At 46.7% G+C, this 13,147-nt stretch overlaps 1 protein-coding gene across 1 annotated transcript; it reads left to right on the plus strand.

The window, feature by feature from the left end:
- Window positions 1-748: 748 nt before the first annotated feature.
- Window positions 749-12,915, plus strand: LOC126691965 (thaumatin-like protein 1). Its single transcript, XM_050387302.1, has 2 exons — window positions 749-908; window positions 12,101-12,915. Exons 1-2 carry the CDS (start codon window positions 854-856, stop codon window positions 12,775-12,777), a joined length of 732 nt encoding a protein of 243 aa, XP_050243259.1. The 5' UTR covers window positions 749-853; the 3' UTR covers window positions 12,778-12,915.
- Window positions 12,916-13,147: the final 232 nt, after the last annotated feature.

Here is a 13,147-nt window from a genome sequence, read left to right on the forward strand (position 1 = left end):
GTTAATTTTTTCTTTAAAAAAAAAATATTGATGATATGATAAAATCTAATCCACATATTTAAAAATGTATAGATAAGAATTTATAAACTATTCCATAAAATTATTCTAAAAACTCTAGATCTTTATCCTCGTCTATGGTTAAATTTTATTTTTTAAAATTATGAAAATATCTTTTTGGCCGAAGCAATAGAAATGGAACCTATACTAGATACCAAGATTAGATGCCCTACGAATTGGCTCCAGCAGCAGCCCTCCTACCCGTAATTGTAAGTAACTCCAGCCGCCTCAATAATTTCAAAGCATCAAACCATTCCCATGTTGAAATCAGACAAATTAGTTTTGGCACAACTTAGTGTTTGGATAGGGTTATCCTCAAATTTCCAAGGTCATAAATCTCTATACGTAACCTTTTAGTCATGGTAATGTTGAAATCAGACTAGATGCTTCGTCTCTACCTCACATGCACGTTGTTAAATTTTGAATACAAATGTCGATTGAACATAACAGTCATACTACAAAGATAAAAGACGTTTGAAAACACATTTTGTAAACGACTAATTCCCACTGGCCACTGCTTCCCTTACCAAATACTGACACATGTAGATTAGTCACCGACTGACAGTAGCGGTGGCGACCCGATTCCGTAATGGAAGGGTAACAACCAAGTGGGTCAATAATATAAGAATTCCTAGAAAATCCAAGTCCAATTTTCCCTATGTTTAGCCTTTAAAACTGTGTATAAACCACTATATATACCACGCTAAGTTCATTGGATTAGCACCAAGCCATACCAAACCCAAGTTCATCATTCATCATATATACCTGTTAGTTGTTACCACCAAATTAAGCAACAATGATGAAAACCCTGGCACTCTACGGCCTTACCTTGGCCCTCTTTTTCTTATCTGGTATGCCTCATTAATCACTATCTACTTCTGATATGAATTACCATAGTGTTTTTGTCAGTAATTTTCATCTTTTCTAATCAATATAATATTTTAGGTTGCAACACTTTTTTTTTTCCTTGAAAACTCGTGGACATGCAATCTCGTATCGGGCGGCTATACAATAAAGCCATGAACCACTCGGATTAAGATTTCATTATTATATTCACTAATGTTTCACATGAAACATATTTTAGATTTTATGTACTGGACCCTTATTCTTTCTCTCTTGATTTCTTCTAACATATAGTCCATAGAGGAATAGGCCTCTAATGAACAGGTCACATAGAGGCAAGTATACTAGATTTCATGCACATTCATATCATCGATGATTCTTAATTATTTATTTATTTATATGGACACCTCTTATATTTCAATTGCTCAATATAATTTGGATACCTACTGAAGATGATAAAATATTGGGCATGATGGGCTTACCTTAATGGGCCTGACGGATTGGGTCTCTTGGGCCTGCGTAGGTATGGTCCCAGCTTTGAAGGCCCATCACTACTGACGCAGCAAGGGCCCATGATCCGGTAATGAGAATCCTTGCTCACCACGTTTGGAAGAATTGGGAATAGAGTCCCACATTGAAAAGATGTGGGAACCAAAAAGGGAAAGTCAACCCCTTATCACTATAAAAGGCGTAATACCCACAGAAATCGAGGTATGCTTTTATGAACCCTCTCTAACGCACTAAGTAAAACAGAGGAAGTCTAACTTGACCGTCGGAGAGTCTTTGGCCGGCACCACACCGGTGCTCTCTGAAGGATTCTTTAGTTTGTTTCGTCGTGCAGGTTCAATTCGAGTCGCGAGTACGGTGTGACCCATTGGTGACGGTAATCGACGTCATCAGTTAGCGCCGTCTGTGGGAAATCGACGACCGGGTACGGTAACATTTCCTAGATAAAGGAGTTACATGGTACTCACGCGCTCGATGGCAACCACAAATGACGTCCAAGAAGAAGCTCCTACGACTGCCCTTGAGAGACAGGTCAAGACGCTCGCCGCAGCTGTGGAGCGCCTCACCAAACAAAACCACGACCTGACGGAACAGCTGAATCAAAAGAGTGCAGCCGTGAATAGCCAGGGAGATCAAGAAGGGAACAGTGCGGAGAGGAGAAATAATGACGGACCGCAGGAGAGCAACGCACCGAGCAAACAAGTGCGACGGGACGCTAGCATCACCTCAGTGACGGACACAGCTCCACAACCCATCATCGCAGAGATGCAGGCGATGAAGGAACAGATGGAAGTCCTGATGAACGCTCTCAAGGGGCGAGTGTCCAGCGATCTTGACGACCTTGTCAACCGGACTGACTCGCCATTTACGGCGTCCGTCAACTCCTTCCCCCTGCCGAGTAAGTTCCGCATGCCGAGCATGGACAGTTATGACGGAGTCAAGGACCCCCTCGATCACCTAGAGACCTTCAAGACCCTGATGCACCTCCAGGGAGTGGCGGACGCAATTATGTGTAGGGCATTCCCTACAACCCTGAAGGGCGCGGCAAGGATTTGGTTCAGCCGCCTGACACCAAACTCCATCGGCACCTTCAGAGAGCTGAGCGCTCAGTTCACTACACACTTCATTGGAGGACATCGGTACAAGAAATCCACGGCTTGTCTGATGAACATCAAGCAGAGAGAGGAGGAGACGTTACGGGCCTACATATCACGCTTCAATAAAGAAGCGCTCACGATCGACGAAGCCGACGACAAAATATTGGTGGCCGCGTTCACAAACGGGCTGAAGGGGGGTAAGTTTTTGTTCTCCCTATACAAAAACGACCCAAAGACAATGTCGGAGGTGCTTTACAGGGCCACCAAGTATATGAACGCTGAAGACGCTCTACTAGCAAGAGAAGACAGACCGAAGAAAAGAGACAGACAAGAGGATCCCCGACAGGACCAGGGGCGAAAAAAAGGACGGATGGGAGATCGAAGGGACGAGAGACGTCCAAAACCCATGGGTGGAAGGTTCACAAGTTTCACCCCGTTGACCGCTCCGATAGACCAAGTCCTAATGCAGATTAAGGACGAAGGATCCCTGACGTTTCCGGGAAAGCTGAAGAGTGATCCCAACAAAAGGTCAAGAGACAAATATTGCCGCTTCCACCGTGACCATGGTCACGACACTGCCGATTGTTACGACTTGAAGCAACAAATCGAAAACCTTATCCGACAAGGAAAGCTGAAGAAGTTCGTCAGCAAGGAAAGAATGGATCAACCCCAACAAGAACAACACCCCCGTCGAGAAAACGAGCGGCCAAGGCCCCCAATAGGGGACATAAGGATGATAATTGGAGGAACAGCTGCGGCCGGATCGTCCAAAAAGGCTCGCAAAACGTACCTTCGGATGGTACAGAATGTCCAGCTGGCAGGCACGGTACCAAAGATGGCTAGAAGGGAAGGCCCCATTATCGGGTTCTCGGAGGAGGATGCAAGACGCCTACACCATCCACACGACGATGCACTCGTCGTCACCTTGCGGGCAGGCGACTACAACATCCACCGGGTGTTGGTCGACAACGGTAGTTCGGCCGACATCATGTATTATCCGGCATTCCAACAAATGAGGATTGATAGAGAGCTGCTAATACCGACAAACGCCCCGCTCGTTGGCTTCGGGGGGAGTAGGATATTCCCTTTGGGCGCCGTCACGTTACCGGTGACGGTAGGAGACTACCCCCAACAAATCACCAAGGACGTAACATTCTTGGTGGTCGATTGCTCGTCAGCCTACAATGCTATTATTGGACGGCCCACTCTCAACTCGTGGAAGGCGGCAACATCAACATACCACCTGATGATCAAGTTCCCAACGGAGTATGGGGTAGGAGAGCTACGCGGAAGCCAAATTGCCGCACGAGAATGCTACGTAGCTATGATGGAGGTGGAAGACCAGATCCAGGCCTTGAACATAGAAGAACACCGAACGACGGCAGAACCTACTGAGAAGCTAGAGGAGATAGTTCTCGACAGTTCCAATTCAGATCGAACTACCAGGATCGGAACGCTTGTCAAACCCGCAATCCGTCAAGAGCTCGTAGCTTTCTTGAGGAGCAATAAGGATGTGTTCGCTTGGAGCCATGACGATATGCCAGGAATCGATCACTCGGTCATGGTACATAAGTTGAATGTGTTGCCCTCGTTCCCACCCGTCCGACAAAAGAAGAGAGTATTCGCCCCGGAGCGAGACCAAGCAATAGCGGAAGAGGTCCGCAAACTCCAAGATGCAAGCTTTATCAGGGAAGTCTACTACCCCGATTGGCTGGCGAATGTGGTAATGGTGAAGAAAACGAGTGGCAAATGGCGGATGTGCGTGGACTTCACCGATCTTAACAAAGCATGCCCCAAAGATAGCTATCCCCTCCCAAGGGTCGACATCCTAGTGGACTCGACGGCTCAACACCAATTGCTAAGCTTCATGGATGCTTTCTCGGGTTATAACCAGATCCGCATGCACGAGGACGACCAGGAGAAGACTTCGTTTGTAACCAGTCAAGGTCTCTTCTGTTACAAAGTAATGCCATTCGGTCTGAAGAATGCAGGGGCAACATACCAGAGACTAATGAACAAGATGTTCGCACAGCAAATCGGGAGGAACGTCCAAGTTTATGTCGACGACATGCTGGTGAAGAGCCGGAAGGAGGAAGACCATTTGGAAGATCTCAAGGAAACATTCGGCACACTCCGATCCTACAACATGAAGCTCAATCCAGGAAAGTGCGCGTTTGGTGTAACGGCAGGAAAATTCCTAGGATTCATGGTATCTCAAAGGGGGATTGAAGCTAACCCGGACAAAATCCGAGCCATAATGGAGATGGCCCCCCCGAGAAACGTGAAGGAAGTACAGAGCCTTAACGGCAAGGTAGCGGCATTGAATAGATTCGTGTCGAGAGCGACGGACAAATGTTTACCTTTCTTCCGAACATTGAAAAAGTCATTCGAGTGGACGGACGAGTGTCAACGAGCATTCGAGGAGTTAAAAACCTATCTATCTTCACCACCTTTACTGAGCCCCTCGCAACCAGGTGAAGAGCTCTTCCTCTATTTGGCCGTCTCCACTGTGGCCGTCAGCGCGGCCTTAATCAGAGAGGAGGACAGGGCACAGAAGCCCGTGTACTACGCCAGCCGGGCGCTCCGCGGTGCCGAGGAAAGATACCAACCTATGGAGAAACTCGCTTTTGCGTTGGTCACGGCGGCTCGCAAGCTCAAGCCCTACTTTCAAGCCCATACCGTGAACGTAGTGACCGACAAGCCCTTGCGAAGGGCACTAAGTAATCCTGAGGCCGCAGGTCGACTGACGCTGTGGGCAATAGAATTGAGTGAGTTTGACATCAAGTATCGTCCACGTGTGGCCATCAAAGGACAAGCTGTAGCCGACTTCATAGCTGAGTTTACGCATGACGCGGACAAGGGGGCAGAAGAACCCCCCCAGTGGAACATCTACACCGACGGATCATCCAATAAGCGAGTTGGAGGAGCCGGCATAGTATTGCTGTCACCTGAAGGAGACAAGATTGAATGTATGGTCCGTCTCGACTTCCCCATTACCAACAATGAAGCAGAATACGAAGCGGTAGCAGCAGGACTCGACCTAGCCAAAGCCGCCGGAGCTGAAAGTGTGGTCGTGCATTGCGACTCTCAAGTCGTGACCAATCAAGTAAACGGAGATTATGAATGCAAAGGGGAAAGGTTGAAGAGATATCTCGATCAAGTGAGGGCTAGAGTCGACGGGCTAAAAGCAACGTTCGTCCAGATCCCCAGGGGAGACAACGAGCTCGCTGATCGGCTAGCCAAAGCCGCTTCAGCAGAACACATGATAACACTGGGTAATGTACTTCCCTTTGTTCAAATCTTTCCGCTAATAGACCCCGACAACATGCAGGAGATACGCTCCGAAAGAAACTGGACTACGCCGATAGCTTCATACTTAAAGGACGGGATATTGCCTGAGGAGAAGGAGGCAGCGAGAAAGCTAAAAGTCCGAGCGGCAAGGTTCGTCTTGATAAAAGACATTCTTTACAAGAGAGGTTTCTCCCGTCCTTACCAAAGATGTCTCGGGGTTGAAGAGGCAGACTACGTGATGAGGGAAGTACACGAAGGAATATGCGGGAACCATTCTGGATCGCGGTCGTTGGTGCACAAACTGTTACGAGCTGGTTATTACTGGCCGACCATGCAAAAGGATGCTGAGTCCTATGTTAAAAGATGCGACAAATGCCAGAGGTTCAGCAATTTTATCGGACAGCCAGCTGAAGAGCTGACCCCCATAACGGCTCCATGGCCGTTCGCTCAGTGGGGACTGGACATCATGGGACCTTTCCCAACGGCGATAAGGCAGCTAAAGTTCTTGGTAGTGGGCATTGACTACTTCACGAAATGGGTAGAAGCGGAAGCCTTGGCCACCATTACAGAAAAGAACATTAGAAGTTTTGTCTGGCGGAACATAGTATGTAGGTTTGGTATTCCTAGAGTCCTTGTCTCAGATAACGGGAGGCAGTTCGATAACGGCCCCTTCCGTGATTTCTGCTCACAACTAGGAATAAAAAACCACTACTCATCCCCCGCCCATCCTCAGGCTAACGGTCAGGTTGAGGTCACAAACCGATCCTTGCTAAAGATTATCAAAACTCGGCTCGAGGGGGCAAAGGGCATATGGCCAGAAGAACTGCCAAGCATACTGTGGGCATATAGGACAACGGCGAGGACTCCGACAGGAGAGACACCGTTTCGACTGACCTACGGGAGCGAGGCAGTCATCCCAGCGGAAGTTGGGCTCACGAGCTACAGGGTTCACAACCACGACGAGGGAAGGAATGACGAATCCATGAGGCTACAGCTGGACCTTATAGACGAGGTCAGGTCGGAAGCAGAACAGAGGATCGCTAGATACCAGGATCGCATGTCCAAACATTTCAACTCCCGGGTCCGGCAAAGAAGCTTCCAAGTTGGAGACCTCGTACTCAGGAGGGTCATGGGTACAACTAGAGACCCTACACAAGGAAAACTCGGCCCCAACTGGGAAGGACCCTACAGAGTTACGTCGTGGAAAAGGAAAGGGACATACCACCTGGAGACAATAGACGGAGAAAAGCTACCACATCCGTGGAATGCCGAGCACTTGAGAAAATACTACCAGTGATAGCGACACGACAACCAGTTTCTCTTTTAAGACTTTTTGGGAATTATTAACTTTTATTGGCACTGTTTAACTATTTTTGCTACAATATTGTCGTGCCTTTTTTAAGCCCAAGGGGGCAGGCACTTTTCCTTTACGCATTCTACAATCAGATGCAATTTTTGATCTTCTACTTGAATGTATGTCATTGCAATTGCCCACAAAAGTTAACGGAAACGATAGAAGTCCGCAAGATGGACGGATTATCCTACAGGGTCGATCCCACTACGTCCGCAAGATGGACGGATTATCCTACAGGGACGATCCCACTACGTCCACAAGGTGGACGGATCGTCCTACAGGGACGATCACCCTGAGTCCACAAAGTGGACGGATCACTAAGGTGATGAAACAAAAGTCCACAAAGTGGACGGATCACTAAGGTGATGAAATATAAGTCCACAAAGTGGACAGATCACTAAGGTGATGAAACAAAAGTCCACAAAGTGGACGGATCACTAAGGTGATGAAATATAAGTCCACAAAGTGGACAGATCACTAAGGTGATGAAACAAAAGTCCACAAAGTGGACGGATCACTAAGGTGATGAAATATGAGTCCACAAAGTGGACGGATCACTAAGGTGATGAAATATAAGTCCACAAAGTGGACAGATCACTAAGGTGATGAAACAAAAGTCCACAAAGTGGACGGATCACTAAGGTGATGAAATATAAGTCCACAAAGTGGACAGATCACTAAGGTGATGAAACAAAAGTCCACAAAGTGGACGGATCACTAAGGTGATGAAATATGAGTCCACAAAGTGGACGGATCACTAAGGTAGTGAAGCATAAGTCCACAAAGTGGACAGATCACTAAGGTGATGAAACAAAAGTCCACAAAGTGGACGGATCACTAAGGTGATGAAATATGAGTCCACAAAGTGGACGGATCACTAAGGTGATGAAACAAAAGTCCACAAAGTGGACGGATCACTAAGGTGATGAAATATGAGTCCACAAAGTGGACGGATCACTAAGGTGATGAAATATGAGTCCACAAAGTGGACGGATCACTAAGGTGATGAAACATAAGTCCACCAAGTGGACGGACTACTTAGGTGATGTGACATAGGTCCACAAAGTGGACGGATCACAAAGGTGATGCAATTAGTCCACAAAGTGGACGGATCACTAAGATGTTGAAATACATGAAATAAAGTCCTTGAGATGGACGGACTGTCCTACATGAAATAAAGTCCCAAGGTGGACGGATACAATAGATGGACGTTTTCGCAAAGTGGACGTATACTGGCTACGTTAAAATTTTCTACAAGTCCATTAAATACGCGATATATTTAAAAGTGATGAACAACGCCACAAAGTGGACGGTCCGCATAATAAACCCCTCAAAACAGACGGAGAAGGAAAATCCTCACCGATGTAAATGCTCAATCAACACAAGATAACAAGTCTGCAATGTGGACGGATAATCACAGATTAACAAATATTCTCACAAAAATAATCCCTCAAGAAGGTAGACGGAGTTTTAAACAGAGCACCAAACAATTATAAAAAGCATGTGAACTTTTAAGCCAAAAGCCCCAAAGGCAAATGTTCAATACAAAAAAAAAGGGACGGTTTGTCTTAAAAAATGAATAAAAAAGAAAGACGGATTGTTCACAAAATAAAGTACATATGCATCAATCTTTCTTTTCTTCAGCATCTGGGACATCCTTCGACGGGGCGGACTCTCCGTCTCCCTGAGCAGCACCGTCTCCAAAAAGGTCCTCCGTATTTTCGGAGGCGACGGGGAGGGCAGAAGTCTGGGCTTGGTCCTCAAGTTTGACCATTGTCAAGTCCAGCTCTGGATAAGCCTTCTTGACTTGACGGAGGGAATCATCGAATCCTTGGAGGAAGGAGTCCGACAGCTCGCCCAAACAGGACTCCGAGCATCGGTACTCCTCGACGGCTGCCACTTTAGCCTGACGGATCTCTTCTTTGAGTTGTTTTATCTCAGCTTCTTTGTTCTCTATGACCGTCAGTGAAGTGGCCGTCTTCTCCTCAAGCTCCTTCCTCGCCTGCTCAGAAAGCTCCAGCTTCTTCTCCATCTTGGACCTCCATCTCTGAAGTTGTCCGAGCTCTTCCTCCGTCTGCTGCGCCTTCGCGCGCACCCGGTCCAAGCTACTCTCACGGTTGAGACACCGGTCAAGTAGTCCCTTCATCATGACCAAGGACTGCAAGTAAAAAAGAGACCGTCACATAATGTAAGTAACAGGAAGAATGAAAAACAAAACTTATTTGACAAACATAACCAACCTGAGCGACGGCGAAGAGGCCCGTCTCCCCCATGGCCTCCGTCGAATGGTTTCCCAGGTCTTCATAGTCTTCTGCCGTGATGATGGACGACAGTTTCTCCAATGCATACTTGGAGTCATCACGAAGAAGGGAAGGAGGTCTCTCTTGCTTACCGTCTGGGACCGCCATCAATCCTTTGCCCTTCCCCTGCTTCGCTGGGGTGACGGCCTTGTTACCCTCAGCCATTAAGCCAACCACAGGTTCAAGAGAGACCTTTGGTTGCTTAAAGGGACGGTCGGATTTTGTCGTCAGTTTCCTTTTAGGGACTGAAGCTGATGCCTTAGGAACCTCCTCGCCGGATTCCCTCTTCTTGACGGCTTGGGACTTGATCAAAGCTCTCCTCTTTGCGTCGTCCATCTCTGCAAATAATGACGGATGAAATTAAAACAAAATAAAGCAAAGTAAATGACAAAGTAAAGTTGACGGGCTTACGTTTGTGAACTCGCTCGTCGTATCTTATCGCTTCTTGGGTGGGCTCAGGACCGTCGCAGTACCAATGTATGGTCCTCGGGTTCACCAACTTCGCCCAAGTCCTTTCCTCCGGCGTAGTCTTCTTGCAAACCTTTTCAAGGAAGCTAAACTCCTCGAGGCTGACTTGTGGGCGCCGTCTACCTGCAAAGAAAGATGATCAAGATATACACATATAACTGGACGGATATGAAAAGCAACACAAAATTTAGACGGATGCATACGTGTCTGATTTATAACTGCCCAAGTTGTGTCGACGGGCATGAACTCCGTCTCCCCTGGATGGTTCATCCATCTATCACCCTCCAGGAAGAAGTACCGACTCTTCCAGTCTCTATTTGAGTCTGGGGTCTCAAAGATCACCTTCAACAAGGGGCTCCGACTGGCAAAACTGTACATCCCCCTTGATCCAGAAATCTCGTCTGGACGGTAACAGTGAAGAAATTCACGGACCGTCAATTTCCTTTCCCCGTTTGACATTGCACCGTAGAGAATCTCCATGGCTATGAAGACCCTCCAGGCGTTAGGGGATATCTGGGTGACGGACAACCCCAGATACTGCAAGAGTTCCCTATGAAGGGTAGAAAGCGGGAATCGAAGTCCAGCCTTCAATGCCTGTTCGTACACTCCTACACCGTCTACCCCTTCGTAATAACACTTCTCCGACACATATGGTAGACGGATGGAGACATAGTCTGGGATTTGGAAGTTGGTCCTGAAGGTGCTGAAATGTCTCTCCCTGATGACGGATGTAAACCTATGAACAGTCCACTCTGGCAACATGATGAACTGCCTTAGTCCATCAGCGCCTACAACGGACTCCAGTTGTTGATCCCCGTCATCATCGGAACCCTCTACTTCGACTATCTCCACATCCTCATTTGTTGAGGATGAAGAGGAGGCAGACGGACTCCTACTTTCGCCGGGGCTCTCTTGGTCTTTATGACCGGACGGGTATACATCCTCGTATTCCGTCCCATCACGAACCACCGACTGGTTACTTGACGCACTAGACATTTCCTACAATTGACAATAAAACCTAAGACCGACGGGTTTGAAAGTGTTGACGGGTATGGAAAGCCTAACAACAATGCATGGAAGAGAATGTAACTTGACTATAGTAAATTAGAAGCACTTACCGAACTTAGCAGAGGACAGGTGACGGTTGGTGTAATCAGCGAGTATTCGTCCTCGACGGATTGCACAGATAAGGTTGACGGCTTTGCTCTGACAGGGTTGACGGCTTCGCTCTGACAAGTGTTTTCTGAGTGAAAATTGAAAAATGAAAGAGTGAGGCGCCTTATATATATAGGAAGTGCACGGAAGACGAAGCGACGCTTCGATCCTATACAACGACCATTCAGAGAGTGACACGTGGCATGCTTAATAAATGCTGACAACCTGTCAGTACGTACCAACAGATTTGTACCTGCCATGTATCCGTCAACTGGATGATTCTCCCTTTGACGGGTTGATCCAGCTAGGACCGTCGTTCTATTTTGCATGAATCCGTCATATCCATATGTAAGGACCGTCACCCCACTGATCCTTTGACCTTAAAGGTGACGGATCATCGGGGTGAAGGGGGCAACTGAAGATGATAAAATATTGGGCATGATGGGCTTACCTTAATGGGCCTGACGGATTGGGTCTCTTGGGCCTGCGTAGGTATGGTCCCAGCTTTGAAGGCCCATCACTACTGACGCAGCAAGGGCCCATGATCCGGTAATGAGAATCCTTGCTCACCACGTTTGGAAGAATTGGGAATAGAGTCCCACATTGAAAAGATGTGGGAACCAAAAAGGGAAAGTCAACCCCTTATCACTATAAAAGGCGTAATACCCACAGAAATCGAGGTATGCTTTTATGAACCCTCTCTAACGCACTAAGTAAAACAGAGGAAGTCTAACTTGACCGTCGGAGAGTCTTTGGCCGGCACCACACCGGTGCTCTCTGAAGGATTCTTTAGTTTGTTTCGTCGTGCAGGTTCAATTCGAGTCGCGAGTACGGTGTGACCCATTGGTGACGGTAATCGACGTCATCACCTACGGTTATAAACCTGAATCGTCAGGTCTTTTACTAATGAAACACTTACAGACATAACCATCATCATGATAAGTGATTATATCTACATGTAAAAATTTCTGCTTACAAGATAGGTTTTATTTTTCATGTTTAAAAGTGTTTGGTTTACTTGCATGCAGGTGCGCACTCTGCTAAAATAACTTTCACAAACAACTGTCCAAGAACCATCTGGCCAGGAACCCTAACTTCGGATCAAAAACCTCAACTACCAAAAACTGGATTTGAGTTAGCATCCAAAGCATCTTTAACACTGAATGTTCAAGCTCCATGGAAAGGCAGGTTCTGGGCCCGAACCCGATGCACCACCAAATCAGGAAAGTTCACTTGCGAGACTGCTGATTGTAGCACCGGTCAGGTTGCATGCAACGGTAATGGGGCAATCCCACCAGCTTCTCTAGTAGAAATCAACATAGCAGCCAATGGTGGGAAGGATTTCTACGATGTTAGCCTTGTAGATGGCTTCAACTTGCCTGTTTCTGTGGCCACCAGAGGCGGCACTGGTGATTGCAAGGCCACAAGCTGTCCAGCCAACGTGAACGCGGTTTGCCCAGCGGAATTGCAAGTGAAAGGGTCTGATGGGAGCGTGCTTGCTTGTAAGAGCGCTTGTACTGCTTTCAATCAACCACAGTACTGTTGCACTGGTGCATTTAACACCGCGAAAACATGCCCACCCACAAAATATTCTCGCATCTTTAAGCAACAATGTCCTCAAGCTTATAGCTATGCTTATGATGATCCTACCAGCACCTTTACCTGCTCTGGTGCACCCGACTATGTTATCACATTTTGTCCGTAAATTATAGAGAGGAATTATGCGTTCCCAAATTGGTAATAAGAAACTGATATGTTTCAAGTACTAAGGCAAATGTATGTATGTGTCAACGAAATAGTTATTTGAATAAAACATAGACCAAATAAATACTTCAAAATTTTATCTTTTTGAAAAAAGTGTGGTTGTGCTTATGAGTTATGAAAAGGAAATTTTTTCCTGCTACTCTATCACTTGTTATTCATGTTGTACTAAAACAGGGGATTTTTATTTTTGAGGGTAAGCAGACAAATTTAAATTAAAGAGTAAATTGCAAATCACACCTCTCAAGTTTGGGGCCATTTCGTTTTTTTCTTCTAATGTTTCAAAGTCTAGATCCACTCCCCTAATGTTAGGG

Source organism: Quercus robur, chromosome 7 (genome assembly GCF_932294415.1).
Source record: "Quercus robur chromosome 7, dhQueRobu3.1, whole genome shotgun sequence".
NCBI lineage: Eukaryota > Viridiplantae > Streptophyta > Magnoliopsida > Fagales > Fagaceae > Quercus > Quercus robur.